Source organism: Lithobates pipiens, unplaced genomic scaffold (genome assembly GCF_037356315.1).
Source record: "Lithobates pipiens isolate NorthernLeopardFrog02 unplaced genomic scaffold, aLitPip1_a1.2 Scaffold_16, whole genome shotgun sequence".
Taxonomy (NCBI): domain Eukaryota; kingdom Metazoa; phylum Chordata; class Amphibia; order Anura; family Ranidae; genus Lithobates; species Lithobates pipiens.
The window spans coordinates 50,837,059-50,857,913 of NW_027507748.1; the positions used below are offsets into that span (position 1 = coordinate 50,837,059).

Below are 20,855 nucleotides of genomic sequence, written 5' to 3' on the forward strand. Positions count from 1 at the left end.
CAGGCTGGTTTGGACAGCTTTTTTGCTTTAAAGTGGAGTTCCGCCGAAAAAAATAAAATAAAAAATAAGTCAGCAGCTACAAATACTGCAGCTGCTGACTTTTAATATTAGGACACTTACCTGTCCCAGGGCGCTCGCGATGTCCTCACCTGAAGCCGATCTGTCCCTCCGGCTCTCAGGTGGAGGTGTCGGCATCTTTGGTAAGGGAATCAGGAAGTGAAGCCTTGCGGCTTCACAGCCTCGTTCCCTACTGCGCATGCACGAGTCGCACTGTGCAATCTCACTGGTCCCTGCTGTCTTCTGGGACCTGTGTAACTCTCAGAAATCAGCGGGGGGGGGGGGGGGGGGGGGCGGAGGAGGGGCTGGACATGGTGTAGATCGCTGCGGATACTGCGGTGATCTATGCCCAGAAGTGGGAGCAAATCTATAATCCAGGTATTTGCTCCCCACCCCTAAAAGGTGCCAAATGTGACCCCGGAGGAGGGGAGGAATGCGAAAAGCGGAAGTTCCATTTTTGGGTGGAACGCCACTTTAATTAATGAAACCCTCATATAAAAACTGCATTTTGTATTTACTAAGGTTATCTCTGTGTAATAATAAAATTTGCTTGATGATCTGTGTTATTTAAGTGTGACAAATATGCAAAAAAAAAAAAAAAACCTGAAAGGGGTCAAATACTTATTTTACTCACTGAACTGAAACTCGATTTATAACATTTGTATCATGTGTATTTTTTTATTTTGGATTTTTGGTTGATATTCTCTCCTATCATTTAAAATATACCTATGATAAAAATTATAGACCCTTCATTTCTTTGTAAGTGGCCAAGCATACAAAATCTGCAGGGGATCAAATTATTTTTCACTATGTATGTATGTATGTATATATATCTATCACATATGTATTTTATATTAACCCATTCCCGCTGAGCGTATGCAGATGTACGTACTCGGCTTTCGGGGGTTGTACCAGGATGATGCTGCAGGCATCATCCCAGTACTGTTTTTTTTTTTTTTTTTTTTTTTTTTTTTAGAGCAGGTGAAAAAAAAAAAAAAAAAAAAAAAATATATATATATATATATATGTATGTGTGTGTGTGTATATGTTATTATATTTATTTATATATATATATATATATAATATATAAAAAATATATGTGTGTATGTATGTGTATATATATATATATATATATATATATATATGTGTGTATATGTTATTATATTTTTTTTTTTTTTTTTTTTTTTTTGCAACAATCGCCATTTTATTCTCTAGAGTCTCTTATATATAAATAAATGTTTGGGGGCTCTAATTTTCTAGCAAAAATTATTATGGATTTTTACTTGTAAACACCAAATGTCAGACATGGGCTTAGTCATGAAAGAGTTAATATAATATAAAAAATAAATAAACAAAATCTACTATAATTATTAATGGTAATAAGATATTTTTTTCATATATTCTGAAGGTTGATATTTTTGCCAGAACGCAGTACGGGCCAGTCTTAAGAACTATATAACATTATTTTTTTTTTTTTATAGGATTGTCCCGACCCGCTCCCCCATGGCTATTGTATAGCATACAATGGTCCTGTGTGGCCTTTGCCAGGCCCGTATGTGGGTGACACCGGCTTGTGGGAGGGGCCATGAATGCGTCTTTTCTATACTGCAGAGGAGGAAGCCGTGTAACATTCCTGATCAGCACAGAGGAACTCCGCATATTTCTCCCTAACATGAGATCTGACCTTTCTGTCAGATTAATAGGCCCATCGTACGTTTTTATTCGGATTTTCCATATATTGCTGTATTAACATATTTCCAAAACTGCTCGCTCAGCGCTGTATTAATCTCCGCACTGTCAGAGCCGCGGCTGTTTAAACGTTGGCTCGCTGTCAACCTCCCCATTATCGCATTCTTGTTGAAACCTCTGTGTGCTTCTGTCTCCAGGCCCGGGTAGTGATGGTAAATCCACTTAATTAATACGTTTTATACATTCCTTTTGTCTTTGCTTCAATTATTCGTTTACATGGGAAGTCAATCCAACAAATCTGCTATTTTAGTCATCTTGACCATGGGCTTTTACTGCCCCCCAACAGCTAGTGCAGGGTTTCTCAACTCCAGTCCTCAAGGCGCCCCCAACAGGTCATGTTTTCAGGATTTCCAAATTTAATTGGACACGAAACTGTCACTTTTTTTTCTACTTTTCTGTTTGCAAGACTGTTTAGCGTGTACACTAATCTGCTCATGCTCATGTTGGTGTACAATCCTGCCATCTGCTGGATGGTAGAATAAATGACAACTCGTGCACATACGCACCAGGGCCTGTCCATTACGGTTGCAACTCCCCCCTCCCATATGGTTAATTGATTCATGCATAGGTGTGTTTTTGGTTTTTTTAAGCACTTGATTAGAGCCATGGGTTCTAATAGGCTTCAAAATAGGGTGGACTCATGGCACAGAGCATTGACACCTGAGCACCCAGGTGTGTTAGAAAAGCAAATGAATATTTGCTTTTCTAACACTGAATCACCTCTCCGCCAATCGGGAAGCGCAGGTCTGTTACTTGGTTCACCATTGGCTGAAAGGTCAGGCGATCCTATTGGACGCCTGGGAGGAGGGGAGGAGATTCACGGCAGAAGCCGCCATGATCTCAGAAGAGAAGAGGATGCAGGAGATGCTGCCAGATGGCCGCCGCAGCCTGATCCCCCCCCCCCCCCCACCTGGTGTGCTGTCGATCCCCGCCGCTGATTGGGGGGGGGGGCATCGGTGAGGGGGCTTGTGAACTTCTCTGCACTGGAGCAAGGTGAGTATTTACAAACATTAATTCCATTATTAATTGAAAAGCAACTGCTTAAATTATGAGTGCTGAACCTGTGGCCCTCCCAGCTGTTGTGGAACTACAGGTCCCATAAGGCATTGCTGACTGTTGAACACGAATGGCTTAAATAAATGTCGGCATCGTATGTAGCCACAGTCCTTTTTTAGGCTTGCCACCCACTTTTGAATTTGGGGTAAAAGCTGACCATGTTTGGAGCCCCCTGCTGTATGCATGTGGTATTACATTGTTGAGACTTAATACATTTTTGTTTCTTTTTCAGGTTAATATTTTGGTGGACACGGGAAGCAGTAACTTTGCAGTTGCCGGAGCTCCGAATCCGGATATTTCCAAGTATTATGATTCTACAGCGTGAGTGACATACAAATTACTTTCCCTTCAATGCATATTGAATTGTTACATTTCTGATTGTATTTTGCCATACATACTTGCATACATATATACACACACCCTCATACATATATACACCCCCCCCCATATATATATATATATATATATATATATATATATATATATATATATATATATATATATATATATATATATACACATATATACATACACACATACACACATACACACACACACACGAGCCTGGACAACTATGCAACACAAAGAAAGGCTGGGGTTCAGACTTAACCACTTGCCAACCATCAAACTTACATATACGGCAGCAAAGGTGGCACTACTGCGTCAGATCACGGTCATGAAAGGGGAGGTAAACCTTCTGGATGTAAAGTGTTTAAAGTAGAATGAAGCACTCATTGAAATTGAATTACTTCATATACAGTTACATCGAATCACCCCCTGACATACAGGGGTTATGTATCTGTACATATATAAAAGACACAGCATTCCTTATAATCCACCGTAATCCTTACTGTCCGTTTGCAGCAGAGACTATGGAAAGGAGACACAGCACAAGGAGGCAATCAATCTACAGTGCTCATGTGCTAATAAAGAGCATGCTGATAGGAGGAAAGAGCAGAGTGATGGAGAGATGAGCTGTTAGTCTGTTGCCTCTCTTTTCAAGGTTTGTGTCAGACTGGGGGCGGGACAAGACCAGGGGCAGACTGACAACTCATGGGGCCCCCGGGCAATGGGAGATTATGGGGCCCCCGGGCAATAGGAGAAGATTATGGGGCCACTGGGCAATAGGAGGTTATAGGGGGTCCCAGGCAATAGGAGATTATGTGGCCCCCGGGCAATAGGAGAAGATTTTGGGGCCCCTGGGCAATAGGAGATTATGGGGCCCCCAGGCAATAGATTATGGGGCCACACAGTATACACACACAGTTCTGATGCTGACATGTCCATTGTAGGCACGTTTGGCTGTGGACACGGGTCAACATGGGCACCCTGACCATTCTGCATCTACACAGCCCCATACACAACAAACTATGATGCCCGTTTTTTTTCTGCTTTCAACGCAGTAACTCCAGGGACAACATGTTCACTTGCTGCCTAATCCATCCCACCCACTTTCAGATGTCATTGTAACCAGATGATCAATTTTATTCACTTAACCGGTCAGTGGCCATAAAGTTATGGCTGATTGGTGTATGTATTTTATCTGTGTATTTAGCGGTTTGCTTGGAGTTTAGATTTAAAGGAATCCTGTTCTCAGGAGGTTCGAAGGCTGCCATTGCTGACCACCCCTTCTAAAAATATAGGTTCAGTGGCTGTGATCTGCAAATCATTCCCTTTCCTCTGTCTGGTGGTCTCTTCTCAGGTGGTCTGGGCTCTTCTGGGCTCCCGGCAGATGGGCTCTTCTGGGCTCCCGGCAGATGGGCTCTTCTGGGCTCCCGGCAGATGGGCTCTTCTGGGCTCCCGGCAGATGGGCTCTTCTGGGCTCCCGGCAGATGGGCTCTTCTGGGCTCCCGGCAGATGGGCTCTTCTGGGCTCCCGGCAGATGGGCTCTTTTGGGCTCCCGGCAGATGGGCTCTTCTGGGCTCCCGGCAGATGGGCTCTTCTCAAATGCCATCACTATTTGGCAGCACCATCAGCCACGCAAACTGTGGCTGCCTGAATCCAGTGGTGGTGGTTCCTCCATCCATGCTGTTTAACGTTGGTTGGGGAATCAAGCAATTTTCTCTTGCCACACATAGAGAAGGAGATTTCGATTAATAAATCAGTTATGATTGTAACTTACAATCACAAGTCCTCAGTCTCCTCTCTGTTTCTATCATGCAATCTCTTAACTTCATCAGTCGAGAATGTAATCAAATTCGTGAGCAAGTATCTCACTGCTGCTCACTGAAACAAAACGATCGATTATTGCTCAAATCGTCTTTCAGGACAACCTCGGAGAGAGCGAAGCTCGCCCATTTTCCAGGAAACGCATGCAACCTTTAAATCCCTCCTCTTCCACCATGGCTCCACTGCCATGGTGGAGGTAGCTGTGCTGTCTCCAAGGTGGAGGTAGCTGTGCTGTCTCCAAGGTGGAGGGTGTAGGCTTATCTCTGTGTCTTTTTGCAGTGACCATCCCAGCACCCCCCCCAAGTACGGGCAGGGGGTGTTACAGAGTCCCCGGTCTCTCTAGCTCAGGGAATGCAAAGGCCTGCAGTGGGTTTCACAGTACCCCACTGCGTTCTCTGCCAAAGATGGAGGAGAGACCGACAGCCATGATGGAAGCAGGCGCCCCAAGCACCGGTCAGGCCAATGTAAGAGGGTTACAGTGGTGCCTTTATTCTGACCCAGAATAAAGGCAATCTGGGCAGTTTCTGTTGGGATTGCACTGCTCGGGGCGCTGTTTCCTTTCTGTCTGGTGGTGGTCGATCTGTGCACTAGGGGTTGGTAAATTATGTTAGGGGCCCTAGGAGAGTTTAATTTTTTTCTCCTTGCAGGAAAAAGCGTTAGGAAAGTCCAAGTATTCAAATCCACCAAGTCAGAGGAAATGTAACTCCTGCAAGAACCCCCTTAGAGATGCATGGCAGAAGGCAATGTGCAGGCCCTGTATTAGGGACTTGGTTGAAGAGGAAACATCCCAGCAATACAAGGACCTGTTCTCTTCAGTACGGGAACTTACGAGATCACTGAGTTCAGTCAAGTTCAGGCTGGTACAGAGCCCGGCAGTCCAGGTCAAGCCCCAGCATCCACCATCCAGCCTGAGGGCATCCTCCTCCAGTGCAGTAAAGGTTGTGGACTCAGGTGATAAGGGGGCAAGTACTCTTCCCTCCCTCAGGGTTCCAGAGGAGAAGGAAGATGATAGCTGAGCCATAGGTTCCATTCCTTTGGAGGAAGTGGATGACCTTCTGAGAGCGATCTACACCACCCTCGAAATACAGAAGGAGAAGGTGCAACTGTCGGTTCACGACATAATGTACCAAGGACTGGATGACGCTAAATATAGTATTCCCAGTCCATAGAATTCTCTCGGAGAAGGTAAAGTAGGAAAGGAATTACCCTGAGAGGCCCCTTCTTTTCCAAGACCCTTAGGAGAAGGTTTCCCTTTGAAGACGAGGAGTCAAGGGTATGGAATAAGAAACCACGGGTAGATGCTGCATTCTCGCAAATTTCTCGATGCACAAACCTAGCATTTCAAGGATATGGGGGTGCTGAAGGATGCAATGGATAAGAGTCTACTCTTATCCTAAAAAAAGCTTGGGATTCCACATCAGCCAGCCTCAAACCTGCTATGGCTTCCATGGTTGTTGCAAGGAACCTTGAATGCTGGGTAGAGAAGCTGAAAAGCCACGTAGAGGCAGGTACATCACGGAAAGATCTTTTGGAGTCCTTTCCAATGATACTGAAGGCAGTAAAGTACATGGCGGCTGCATCTTCTGCATCAGTTAAGATGTCAGCAAGGTTGTCAGCACTGGTGAATTCAGCCAGATGTGCTGCCTGGTTAAAAACTTGGTCTGGTGACACAGCTTCCAAGATTAGGCTGTGCGGCTTACCTTTCTCGGGTTTTCTTCTTTTTGGTCCAGACCTTGTCTTGGACAGGACAGCCAACAAGAAAAGGACTTTCCCTTCCAAGAAGAAACAATTGATCAAAAATAATTTTCATGCTGTTCAACAGCCCCTCAAAAATAGGGATCAAGACCACAAGAGCCTCCGGGTCTCCCAAAGGGGTAAGGGAAGAGGAGGAGTTCTCTTCAGATCTCCCCAGAGCAGCTCCCTAAAAACAAATAACAGCCTTACCCCAGTAGGGGGAAAATTGTTTGCCTTTCACCTACAGTGGAAAAAAAACTACAAGGCTGTATGTGAAAATTGTCATCTCCCAGGGATACAGTCTGGAGTTTTCAGAGCCACCCCTGAGCAGATTCTGTGTTATGGCCCTGCCAAGGGATCAGGAAAAAGCTTCTGCCATGATGAGCCTGCTGCAGGATCTGATTCAACAAGAAGTGAATATCCAGGTCCCAAAAAGTCAGGAAGGCTTCCTGGTGAAGAAGTCTTTGAGGAAGTATCTGTTTATTCTGAACTTAAAGATTCTGAACAGATCAATCATGAAATGACTCCAGACTGTTTCATGGCATCCCTAGATCTAAGGGATGCCTATTTACATGTCCCGATAACTCGGACTTCTCAATGCTTTCTATGTCTGGCCCTTAACTTGGTGACCTCAGTCTGGCATTTCCAATTCAGAGCTCTGCCGTTTGGACTTTTGTCCTCCCCCAAAATCTATACAAAGATAATGGTAGGAGCTCTGGAACCTCTGAAGCTAAGAGGGATTTCAGTCATCCCATATCATCTGGATGACCTGTTTTTCGCAGACTCCAAAGAACAAGTCTTGACAAATCTCCAGGTTTCTCAGGCTCGCCTCAAGGACTTAGGGTGGCTCTTGAATCTAGAAAAATCGAATCTAGAGCTCACACAGGAGATAACGTTCTCCATAAACTCTGTGCTTCAAAAATTTTCTCTGCCACAGGAGAAGAGGGAGAAGATCGCATTTCTCTGTGTCAGATCAGCCATGGCAGTCTTGGGCCTTCTCACGACATCAATTCCAGCTATTCAGTGGGCCAGATTACATTCCAGAGCCCTCCAGATGAATATTTTACAAAGATGGTCACACTAGAAGACGGTAGAAAAACAAATCAAAATGTACCTCAAACGTAAAGCGGGCACTCTGGCGGTGGAGGAATTCAACCAACCTGGCAAAAGGTCTGTTCCTGGGTCTCTCCCCTAGACAAACCTCTAACATACGCAAGTTCTTGGGGCTGGGGAGCCTACCTGGATGGTCAAACCTCTCATGGGGCCTGGTCCAAAGTGGAAGCCCGCAAGTCCTCAAATTGACAGGTACTGAAGGAGATTTTTCTCTGTCTCCTAGCTTTTCAACAAGTGGTAAGGAGACACCACGTTCAGGTTCTCTCAGACAATACAACTGAAGAAACCAGGAGCTGGCCAGTCAGCTACTTGCCTGGGCAGAACAGAATGTGGCCTCATTGTCAGCAGTCCATCTGAAGGGATCCCAGAATCTGCTAGCAGACCTACTAAGCAGAAGGAGGCTGGTGTAAGCAGGATGCAGTCTGAACCAAGAAGTTTTCTTGATGATCTCCGCAGCTTGGGAACAACCTCAAATATATCTGTTCGCCAACCAACAGAGCTGAAAAGTACAGAAGTTCTTCTCCATTCACCGAGAAGACCAGACAGTAGGCATAGATGCTCTCGCCCATCCGTGGCATTACCAGCTGTGCTACGCCTTTCCCCCTTTCCCCCTTTTCCCCTGATACCATTAGTTCTAAGGAAATTCAGGGAGGAAAATACCAATCTGATCCTGGTCCCTCCCTTCTGGCTAAAAAGGCCCTGGTTTGAGACGCTACTAAACCTTGCCACAGTACCTCCATGGAAGCTGCCACCCAGAAAGGACCTACTGACAGTTTTTCTGGTAGCCATCACATCGGCAAAAAGAGCCACTGAGCCTCAGGCCCTGGCAGTCACAAAACCTCATTCTACGAGATCAATGGCAGTTCCCTGAGCCGAAAAGGGCCAGTGCTACGCCTGAACAAATTTGCAAGGCTGCCACTTGGTCCAACTACTCGACATTTCTCCAACATCATAGGTTGGACTTGCTGTCCACCACAGATCAAGCCTTCAGAAGGAAGGTACTGCGGTTTCTCGGTTATCCTCTTCAAGGTTGTCCTGGAAGGCGATTCGAGAAAGACTAATGCCGCATACACACGAGTGGAATGTCTGACAGAAAAAGTCAGACGGAAGCTTTTCATTTCTTCTTCTTCTTCTTCTTCTCCTTCCCTCCTCTTCCCTGTTTTAGGAATTGGTTCCGTCGGAAAAAATTTATCGGGAAAACCGTTTGTATGCTGTTCCGACGGACAAGCTGTTCCTACGGACGCATGTTCTGAAGCAAGTATGAGACGTAAGCTACTGGCTATCGAACTTCCTTTTTTCTAGTCCCGTCATACGTGCTGTACGTCACCGCATTCTTAACGATCAGACTTTGGTGTGACTGTGTGTACACAGGACAGTTTCAGCGGAACTCTGTTGGAACTCAGTCGAAAAAACCTTTGTAGTTTATTCTGATGGGAAAACCACGTGTGTGGCATTAGACTTACCAGTGATGGTATTTCTAAGAGCCTTTCAGAACAACCGCTGCTTCCCTCCCTTGTTTTATCTTGGAAGGGGTTTTAAGTGTCTATGATGGTTGCTTGGTGGTTTTCTGTGCTTTGTTTTCCAGTATGTTGGAGACCACAGAATAACTGGAGCCATGGTAGAAAAAGAGGAATTTAACGGCTGCATGTGTTTCCTGGAAAATGGGCCGAGCTGCTCTCTCTCCAAGGTTTTCCTGAAAGTCTCTTAGTTGGACTTACAGGTGACGGTATTTCTATGTCTTTTCTGCTTTGGCCAATTGAATTTGATCGAAATTGAGTCTACGTCCTTTGAAAGGGAAGGTATGGCTATTCAATTTTTTTGAAGATCTGATCGCTTTGATCAAATCATAGATCAATTGGTTAGAAGAAAAAAAAATCACTCTTCTCTGTTAGGGTTTGCCCAGCTGTGACCACTTTCTATACCCTGGTATCTGGTAGTGAGCCAGACTCTTCCTATAGGGAATCGCAGGCAATGTGCAGTGCAGGCGGAAGGGAAGTGAGATTGCAGAGTGGAGTTTCAGGTTACTAATCTGTCTGTGAAGCTGACAATGCGATAAGATTGGAGGATTTTGTCTAAATCCCAGAGAACTGTTTACTCTCAGTTTGTTTGTCCTTTAAACACCTCCCATCCTTGTGCAACAGCGGCGACACACGTAATGGGAACTGTGCTGTTTGCTAGGAAGGCAGTGACACCACTGCTGATCCACATCTATGTACGACGCTGACGTGCCGAGGATATTGTCATTGTCTGACCAGAGACAGCTGAGCTAATAAGCTACATTCTTTTCTTAGGGGGGAAAAAACTAAAACGGAAATGTATCATGATTTTGTATCTTTTTTTTTATTTATTTATTTTTTTATTATATTTATTTCAGGTACTTGTATATAGGCCTCAATTTATGCAGCGCTTTACATATACATTGTACATTCACATCAGTCCCTACCCTCAAGGAGCTTACAATCGAAGGTCCCTAACTCACATTCATACATACGCATACTACGGCCAATTGAGACAGGATCTAATTAACCTACCAACATGTCTTTGGAGTGTTGGAGGCAACCGGAGTACCCGGAGGAAATCCACGCAGGCACAGGGAGAACATGCAAACTCCAGGCAGGTAGTGTCCTGGCTGAGATTCGAACCAGCGACCCTTTTTGCTGCTAGGTGAAAATGTGCTATCCACTACATTTATTCGAAAAAAAATTGAAATATTGCATATTAATAAATCTATTTGGCTAGCAGGTACTCCTCTTAACATGTTTCCAGTTCCCTCACTTCCTGAAAAGGAGAAGAACAATGTTTACTGGATTCAATAGCTCAAGTTAAAATGTACACTCCCAAATGACTCATCTCAGTGTAAAGTATAAGACAGCCTTTTTTTCAACCTCTTTAACCACTTCGGCCCCCGAAGAATTTGCCCCCTTCCTGACCAGAGCACTTTTTGCGATTCGGCACTGCGTTATTTTAATTGGCAATTGCGCAGTCGTGCAACATAGCTTCCAAACAAAATGAATGTCTTCCCCCTCCCGCAAATAGAGCTTTCTTTTGGTGGTATTTGATCACCCCTGCGGTTCTTATTTTTTGCCCTATAAACAAAAAATAGCGACAATGTTGAAAAAAAACACATTATTTTTTAAATTTTGCTATAATAAATATCCCCCAAAAATATATTAAAAAAATGTTTTTTCCCTCTGGCCGCCTCTTAAAGGGCAACGTACAGGTACGTTAGATTGCCTGTACGAGCCCTTCTGCCGACGTATATCGGCATGAGGCGGTCGGCAAGCAGTTAACATGGAGAAACCCTTAATTTTGCGATACCTTTAGAACCACTTTAAAGGTGAAGCATTCTTGCTTCCTGAAGAGAGAAACTATAAAAGACTGATGGCCGCCTTGCTGTAGTTGCGTTTTGGTTTCCCTTGACGCGTCAGTGGGGACGAGTAAACAAGAAAACCCTGTTGCATCAGAGGGGGCGGGGTCACCCGTACATGTCACTGGGTAACCCCAGCATTTTCCCCTTGCGTCAGAGGGGGGCGGCGTCACCCGTCCACATGTCACGGGTGGTCATGGATGATGGTTCTTAAATAACCAAGGACAAGTCGTGCGTCATTCTGCCAGGCGGCTCCTATGGAGGAGGCTGTATCGTTCATAGATCGTAGGAGGATTACAAATTTTTTTTATTTTTTTTGTACATTGTACTCCTACCATTTCACCCAAAAAAAAGGTAAAAAAAACAAACACACGCAGCTTGGCACAAGTCCTTTTAATAAAGACAAAACAAAAAAAAAAAAATTCCAGCGATTTTGTAATGCTTCTACGATCCATGAACGATACAGCCTCCTCCATAGGAGCCGCCCGGCAGAATGACAGTTCTTAAATAACAGAGGACGGGGCCACCTGTGACATGTGAACGGGTGACGTTGCCCCCCTCTGACGCAAGGGGAAATGCTGGGGTTACCCAGTGACATGTACGGGTGACCCCGCCCCCTCTGATGCAACGGTGGTTTCACGTTTCCTTGTCCCCTCTGGCGCTTTAGTAAGTGCCAATTGTTTTGACATCCGTGCATATCATGGCTGCAAGGATTACATTATGAGTTGATTTTGCAGGTCCTCTACATACCAGTCTCTTGGAACAGCGGTAACGGTCAGATACACTCAGGGAAGTTGGACTGGAGTTCTTGGAAAAGATGTTATCGGCGTCCCAAAAGGAGTGAATGGAACATATTTGGTCAACATCGCTTCTATCTTGGAGTCTGAAAGTTTCTTCATGCCACAGATCAAATGGCAAGGGATTCTGGGACTGGCTTACAGCACATTGGCTAAGGTGAGACATATTTTGGTTTAAATGATAATGTTTTGTATTCAAATTCCAGTTTTATGTAAGTGCATACAAAGACAGCTATAGGCTTCAACTTGCCATGGCCTTTTGCTCTCCCGTGGAAGTTTAAAAAAAAAAAAATACTCTTGCAGTGCCAAACTACCACCCCAACCCTTGGAACTCCAAGGGTTAAATGCTTGGTAAGTAGAGGAATAAGCTTTAATACTTACTATAGTCTTTTCTGGTAGGCTTCCTCCTTGCTGTGTGACGGGTCCCTTGAAGACTTGTCAATGGCTGGTGGTCACACATTAATATCATCACATACAAAGCAGGACCAATAGTCCTGCAATGTGCGATGGGCAGTGCAATGTCAACTCCCTTCCTCCACACTGCAAGTGGTAAAACAATGCTTGGTAAGTATAGGAAGATGAATAAGCTGTGATGCCTTTTCCCTTGCCCTGGGCAGGCTTCCAGAGCTTACCCATTTTCCTCCAACACTCCAGGCTGTGGGCAGGCCCAAGCTGTTCTCAGATACAGTACAGGGCTATTGGTTCTGCTTTATATGTGATGATATCACAGCACCTTAGAGAAGAGTCTTCAAGGAACCAGTCACACAGCATAGAGGAAGCGTGCCATTGTGAGGAATAAGGTAAATATTATAGTTATTTCCTCCACCCTTACCTGTCCTGGATGGACACAGGTATAAAATGTGTTGGACCTGGAGCTTGGCTTGTCCTCCCAATAAGGTAATGCTTGCCAATGAGAGCAAAGACTGGGCATTGCACATTTCATTATAGTGATGCAATGCAGAGATTGTGTTGGAGAAAGCTGGACAACCCCGCGCAAGGCCAGTTGTTAAAACGGCGAATTGCGTATATAGCCAAACCTGATTTCTGTGTTTTTCCTGTGCTGAGTTTATAGGTGATAAGTCAATACTTATGTTTGTTCTATGTGAGGATAATTCGCTACACCCAAAGTCAACACAACGTCCACACATGAAGTCATTTACCTGAACTGCTTATCTTTTGTCCCTCAAACTCCCTCCCTCTACACTTGCAGTAAACTCCCTGCTCCGTCATCCCTACAGCAAAGGAGTGTAAGGTGCGACAGACTGCTATATGGTGACCATATTCCAGATATAAAAGGAAAGCACAATCTTTAACCAGAATTGTAATAATCCCCCTTTATTAGTATAAAAGAGTCATAGAAAGACATATACAATAGAAATATGCAGCTTGGTACATTGACAATAGAAACTTCAATATATGGACGGCTGACAAAAAAAACAAAAAACAAAGATCCCATAGGAAGTATTCAAAATGCTAATCCAATACCACGACTGTAGCATATATAATGCTGCTCACCCATAAGTCAGGAGAGCAAACATCAAAACATTGGCGATGAAACAAGAAATGGCACACATGGTGAGGTCATGCGTGTCGGCAAGTGTAAGACCGTGAGTGGTCATCTCGTATCATGTAATTGGGAGGAACAGGGAATAAAGAGACAGCAGAGCTAAGGGAAGGTGAACAGGACCAGAGAGGGATGCAGAGGAAAAAGAAACAGGGAAGAGGACCGATAGGGAGAGAAAAAAAAGGGGGGGGGGGGGCTGGGAGCAGGGGGGAAGAGAAGGCGCTAGGGTTACCCGGTCATCCCTCTCCCTGGGTAAGGCAAGGCATGTGGAAGTTCACTGGGCGGTGGAGAGCTCATTGAGGTAGGCATCAGTACACACAAAATAATTCCACGGCCTCCACGTTTCCATACACAATTCTTCCATGTCTCGTATGTAGTTGACTTTAGCGAACCACAGAATCTTCGTAGGTGGGTCAGCCTCTCTGCAGCGAGGCTGAATGCAGGTCTTCACTGCATTTAGGAGTTGCACCGTGAGGAATAATTTTGTATTTTTTAATAGGTTTTTTTGTCAAATGCAATAGACAGGCCTCCGGGTTAGCATGCAGATCGACAGCTGTAAGCTGTTTAATGATAGTGGTGACATCTTGCAAAAACTGTTGAATTTTAGAACATTCCCAAAAAATGGGAAGAATAGTCCCGCCCACCATGCCACAATGCCAACAGGAGTCTGGGACCTGGGGGAACATACGTTGACGTTGGGTGTGGACCCTGTACCATTGAGTAAGGATCTTATAACATGGCTCCTGTACCCTCATGGCATTGGATGAATTTTTAGCAAAATGGAGAATCTTTAGTCTTTGGGCAGGAGTAAAACTCTGAGCCAGATCGTTTAGTGAGAAACGGAGGGACATGTTCTTCTCCAGGGAGGAATATAGCAAAGAGGGAATGATGTATCAGTTCCCCTCTGTGACATAGATATTCAAAACACGTCAGTGGGCGTAAGATACCTGGGGTATGGGAGCAACGTCGGAGAAAAACGCAGTTGAATGCTGCCCCAAAAGTCCAGAGGAGGGTCAGTAAGATGAGCTAGGAAACTAAAGTCCCTGTGAATGTGAGAAAGCCCATCAAGTCAGTATAGCCCTGAGCTTTAAGACTACAAAACTGCCCTCCCTGAAGACCGGGAATTAATTTGGGATTACCTGAGATGGGAATCGTGGGCGAGGGGCGTGAAGAAATTGAAGAGTTTCAAAAAGTTTCCTGAGCAATCTGTAAAATACTGGCCAAGGTAGGATGTATGCACAGCTCTCTAGGTATAGAGGATGATATCCAAGGCCAACTCAGAGCCGTACCTTGAGAGTCTTCCAATTCCATGGAGACCCAGAGCTTGGCCTCCCCATGGCAATGCCAATCAACAATCCTGTCGAGATGTGCGGCCTTATAATATGTCTGAATATCCAGAAGAGCAAGTCTCTGCAGCGTCTGACTTGCAAGGCTTGCAGTAGAAAGAGGATCCAAGGTAGCACTGTCATTTTGAGGGCATTGCAAATTGCCAAACCATGTCAGGGTTAAAGAATGCCAGTGCATCAGGTCCTCCTTCAATTTTGCTTCAAAGTTTAATTCATGTAGTTTGGACAGGTCAGAAGTGATATTGGTGCCTAAGTATTTAATGGCTGTTGATGCCCGCTGGATGGCGTGAAGAAGGCCGGAGGCCACAGAGTCCACAGAGATAAGGGCAGAGGTTTTCGCAAAGTTAATTTTGAAACGGGACAAAGTCCCATACACCTGTAAAGCCTTTAGGGGGTTCGGTAGAGAGGTGAGTGGATCTGTAAGAAAAAGATTGGGTCATCAGCGAACACTGCCAACTTATGGTCCCCTGAGGATTTACGATAATCCCTCGCCACTTAACAAAATCTCCTATTTTTAATCCAAAAACAGAAATGTAATGTATTGCAATTTACCAGTCCTTCGATGTTGTGATTGCATCAGCTTTGTATTTCTTTTCAGTTCATTAAAGGCACAGCAGAAATTTATGATCTCTGACCATTGGTTTATGATGCCATCTTCAATTCAGAGATCAGAATCTCTACTGTGGCCTTCAGTGTGCCCCATAACCCAAGCATTGACCTACAGTGCCTTGCAAGTGTGAAGCACGAAAGGGGCCTTGGTTCCAATCGGGAACTTAACGTGAAGAATGTTGATAGCCAAAATGTATTGTGTAAAGCAATTTGTATAAAACTTCCTTTTTTTTTCTTTTCTTTTTTTATATTATATATAACTTTGCAGCCGTCAAGCTCAGTGGAAACGTTCTTTGATTCCTTGGTAAAGCAGGCAGATATTCCGAACATTTTCTCCATGCAGATGTGTGGGGCTGGGCTGCCCACAACTGGGGCTGGAAATAATGGCGGCAGTCTTGTAAGTACATCCAGTGGTGCTTTTAGCCTATAATTTTATTTTTATTTTTATTTTTTTTAATGTTCACAAGGCGCGTTTGTATAAAGAAAAAAAGAAAAGGAGCTCTTGCTGCAATATTTGCCTTTTTTAATCTAGAGCTGTCTTACGCAATACCTCTTCACAACCACAAGATGTCCTGGTGGCCAGAGTCTGTGGAGTCTTGTGAATATATGGCGTCATCGCATTGCATGTATTCACAGTACAACAGTAGAGACTGGCACTGATGTCATTATGTCATTGCAAATTTCTGCATCAGCAAGGATGACCATCCTAGAGAATAAGGAAAGGGATGGTCGTCACTCAGGATGACATTTAAAAAAAAAATAGTATTCTTTTACAGTGATGTAAAAACTGCCTACATGTTTCGGGCGTTTAGTCGGCCTTGACCAAGGACTAACATCCGAAATGCGTAGGCTGTTTTTACAATGTTGTTCATGTTTTTTTCCATAAAGGAATACTATTTTTTTGGATGTCATCCTGAGTGCCGACCATCCCTTTCCTCATTCTGGTATGTTGGAGGTGTCAGCAGCCTTGAGGTCTGAGCAACGGACGGAGCTGTTATTTGGGAAGGTTGTAGCACCTACACACCTGTTTATCCTAGAGCAAGGGTCTCCAAACTTTCTATACAAAGGGCCAGTTTGCTGTCCTTCATACTTTAGGGGGCCAGACTAGGCCCAGTAGGAGTAGACAATGCCCTATCTTTGGTGTGAGTGGCAGGACTAGTGCCTCATTGTTGGGTTTTAGTGGGAGGAATTGTGCCCCATCATTCTTGTCAGTGGGAGGAATTGTGCCCCATCATTCTTGTCAGTGGGAGGAATTGTGCCCCATCATTCTTGTCAGTGGGAGGAATTGTGCCCCATCTTTGTCGGTGTCCGTAGAAGGAATAGTGGCCCATAGTTTGTGTCAGTGGGAGTAATAGATAAGTGGGAGTAACAGATAAAGGCAAACAAAGGGCCACAGTTTGAAGACCGCTGGCCTAGAGAATAGCCAGACAGGACCACTCCGTCTGATGTGACTGGACTGAAGTCTTCAGAAAATGTGCGTATAAAAGGCATGACATACAGTCAGCCTTAAATAATGGGAGCATGGTGCCTTGGATGTGCTTTCTTGAAGCTGTAGTCGATCTAAAATTTCAATTTTCAGTTTTAGATGGTTTGCACCCCCCATCTGAGAGATTTTACATCACTTCCTGCTGTAACACTGGAGCAGGAAATTAGGGGATTTCCCAATGGACACACAGATTGCTTTAAACATTTTGTAGCCTTTTTTGAAATGTTAATGTTTTAACACTATTTAAAGTGTATGCCCATTAACCAAATTTACCCCCAAACCTCCCACCATCATCCTCCCCCGCAACCCCCCCACCCCCTTTAGATGTCCCAGAATTATTTTTACTCTAACAAGAAACCGCTCTATTGCTTCCTGTGACTTCATCACCTAAAGAAATACCCACAAATTCAGGCAGTGGACAAAGCACTAGTCGCCAGTATTGCCTATGGTCTCCCTGTAGCAGATCGCTTCCCCATTACTGACTTCTGTCTTGTTCTGTGTCTCTGCATGGAGGTGGCCATCAGGCTTTGATTCTTCATGCTAGAGCTACTCCCCTGTTGAATGGTGATCTGATATCTTGTGGGGTCATATTCAAGAATTGGCCGGAATTCTTGGCATATAGGAGCACAGATCCACAGAATGAATGGAGCAGGGAGATTCTTGCACTGCACATCCTCCAGTACAGCTTCCTCTCCAGCAAAGAGAACAGTGAGCAGCATAGTAATGAGACTACCAAATCTTACCCTAAACCTGGAGCAAAAAGCAGTTGGAGGCAGAAGGGCCTCTTACACTGCAGATGTACAACTACAAATGTAACACCATGTATTTTTTTTCAGGGGCACAATTAGCATTTCTAGGTGTTAACTAGAAGATGGCAAATTTGTACTGTTTGAGGTCAGATCTACTCTAATAGTTCTATTTGCAGATCATGGGTGGGATGGAACCAGCGCTTTACACGGGTGAAATCTGGTACACTCCCATCACTGAGGAGTGGTATTATCAAGTGGAAGTTCTCAAGTTTGAAGTCGGAGGGATGAACTTAAACCTGGACTGTAAAGAGGTACGATATCTAATAATGCTGTGTAAAATGATTTATCTTATTTAGGTATTTGTAATTTTTCTACTAATTTTAGCCACTGAGTAATGCAGAAAGTCCTGATTTTAACATCTTCCCGGCTGGCCTATAGCAGAATGACGGCTGGGTGGTGGCTTTTCGATTCTGACTGGATGTCCTATGATGGCCCTCATAACTCACCCCGGGGGACACATAGCACGGTGATCGGAGGTGAGCGGTGTCCTTCGGACACTAATGCAGCCTCGTTGGCGCCCATCAGTGCAGCCTCATCTGTGAAGGAGAGAACACTACTAATTTGTACAATTGTGTAAAGGAAACCAAGAGGGTTTTTTCTAAATTTTTGGTCTTGGCAAACAATAAAAAACCCAGGGCTGATTAAATGGCACCCAAAAAAAGCTCTATCTGTCTCGAAAAATTATAAAAATATCATATGGGTGCAGTGTTGCATGACCGCACAATTGTCATTTACAGTGTGAAGGTGCTGAAAGCTGAAAATTGGCCTGGCCAGGAAAAGGGTGAAAGTGCCCGGTATTGAAGTGGTTGAAGAGAGGCTTCACTCTTGCTATCAAAAATAAAAAATGTTAATCCATAAACATGTTCCTGTATACAAGTGAGAAAAAAATCCATACTAGTCCATGGAGTCCAGTGTTGTCTTGCTTGTAGGGAAAGTTCTCCCTACACTGCTCATATCCGGCACCGCCATCTTGAATACATTTTTGGGGCATACGCAGATGTACCACAGGGATCTTTGCTGGACCCCTTATGCATGCACAAACGCACTACAACCTTCTGGCAGACTTCTACAATGTCTGGCAGACCTCCCGCAACATTCCATCCCACGATCTGCACCCTGAGATGAGTGATGTGGAAATCCCAGGAGGCAGTTTTGTAGGACCACACACATGTGCAGAAATGCCACAACGAATACCAGATTGACTCTCCGCTTTCCTGCACATGTGTGGGGTCTGGAAACCTCATCCTCAGCTAGGCAAGAAGGACAAACCTGAACTGTAGGGGGGGGGGGGGGGGGGGGGGAATGATAAAAGGCTAAAGGTTCACTTTAAGTGATGCTCTTTATTGGCTAAATTGATGCAAGCTGTGTGGGTCCCTTATCATCTTCCTTTTATAAAGTGGTTCAGGTTTGTTCCTCCTTGTTACCATTTTCAGAACTATTTAAAAGCCCAGACATAGGTTCTTGAAAGCCTGCGTGTGTAATAACATTTTGCATGTGTTTATATACATAATCAGAACATTATTACCATTGGTGTGGTAGTTTGTTTTCTGAGACTGTATAACTGTTTACAGATGAATCTGCTTGTATTTCCTGTAGTACTTGATAAACAAGGTGTCCATATGTTTAACCATAAAATGTCGGATCAGGTTTTTCTGGCTGTGCGAGTCCATAGAGGCTCCGGGGGCAGGAGCAGGCGAGGTATGCAGAAGAGTAGGCCTTGGTGTCCAAGCTTACTTTAGGGGTTTGGTTAGTGTTGGGCATACTTTGAGGGGGGGGGTTAGGTTCGTGTTGTGCTCGCTTTAGTGGTTAGTTTACTGCTGGGCTTGCTTTGGGGGTTGGGTTAGTGGTGGGATCACTTTGGCGTTAGGTTGGTGGTGGACTCACTTTAGGGGTTTGGTTAGGTTAGTGCAGCACTTTGGGGATTAGGTTAGTGCTGTGCTTGCTCTGGGGATTAGGTTAGTGCTGTGCTTGCTCTGGGGATTAGGTTAGTGCTGTGCTTGCTCTGGGGATTAGGTTAGTGCTGCGCTTGCTCTGGAGGTTAGCTTAGTGCTGCACTTTGGGGATTAGGTTAGTGCTGCGCTTGCTCTGGGGGTTAGGTTAGTGCTGTGCTTACTTTGCGGGTTAGGTTAGTGCTGCGCTTGCTCTGGAGGTTAGGTTAGTGCTGCGCTTGCTCTGGAGGTTAGGTTAGTGCTGCGCTTGCTCTGGAGGTTAGGTTAGTGCTGCGCTTGCTCTGGAGGTTAGGTTAGTGCTGCGCTTGCTCTGGAGGTTAGGTTAGTGCTGCGCTTGCTCTGGAGGTTAGGTTAGTGCTGCGCTTGCTCTGGAGGTTAGGTTAGTGCTGCGCTTGCTCTGGAGGTTAGGTTAGTGCTGCGCTTGCTTTGGGAGTTTGGTTAGTGCTGCGCTTGCTTTGGGAGTTTGGTTAGTGCTGCGCTTACTTTTGAGGGTTAAGGTAGTAGGGGTTAGATTAGTATTGGGTTCACTTTGAGGGCTAGGTTAGTGATGGGCTTACTTATGATGTTAGTTTAGTGCTGGGCTGGCTTTGGTGGTTAGATTAGTGGTGGATTCACTTTAGGGTTTAGATTAGTGTTGGGCTTACTTTGAGGGTTACGTTAGGCCGCGTACACACGGGCGGACTGTTCGCCCAACTTTGTCCGCTGAACAGTGTTTCAGCGGACAGTCCGCTCGTGTGTGGGCTTCAGCGGACAGTTTCAGCGGACAGTCTGACGAACAAAGTTTTTCGGAATTTCCGTAAGACAGTCCGCTGAAACTTGGTTTCAGTGGACAGTCCGCTCGTGTGTAGGCTTGTTCGACAAACTAAGTTTTGCGCATGCTCAGAAAGGATTTACACGGCAAAGGTTGCATTGCAGTGTATTGAACGTCGTATTTCTCGTCCCGTCGTACGTGCCGTTCACGTCATCGTGCACGCTTTCAGCGGACTGTTCGTTCATCGTGTGTGGTCAAGTCTGCTCATGCAAATTTTGAGCGGACTGTTTGTCGGATTG

The 20,855-nt window shown here is 44.9% G+C and overlaps 1 protein-coding gene across 1 annotated transcript in view; it reads left to right on the forward strand.

Moving 5' to 3' along the window:
- Positions 1 to 20,855, forward strand: part of BACE2 (beta-secretase 2) — an 80,773-nt gene that overhangs the window by 33,109 nt on the left and 26,809 nt on the right. The window contains exons 2-5 of the mRNA XM_077479890.1: positions 3,095 to 3,183; positions 11,983 to 12,199; positions 15,830 to 15,958; positions 17,973 to 18,107. Of these exons, the coding sequence (XP_077336016.1) occupies positions 3,095 to 3,183; positions 11,983 to 12,199; positions 15,830 to 15,958; positions 17,973 to 18,107 (570 nt within the window). The remainder of the gene's footprint in view (positions 1 to 3,094; positions 3,184 to 11,982; positions 12,200 to 15,829; positions 15,959 to 17,972; positions 18,108 to 20,855) is intronic.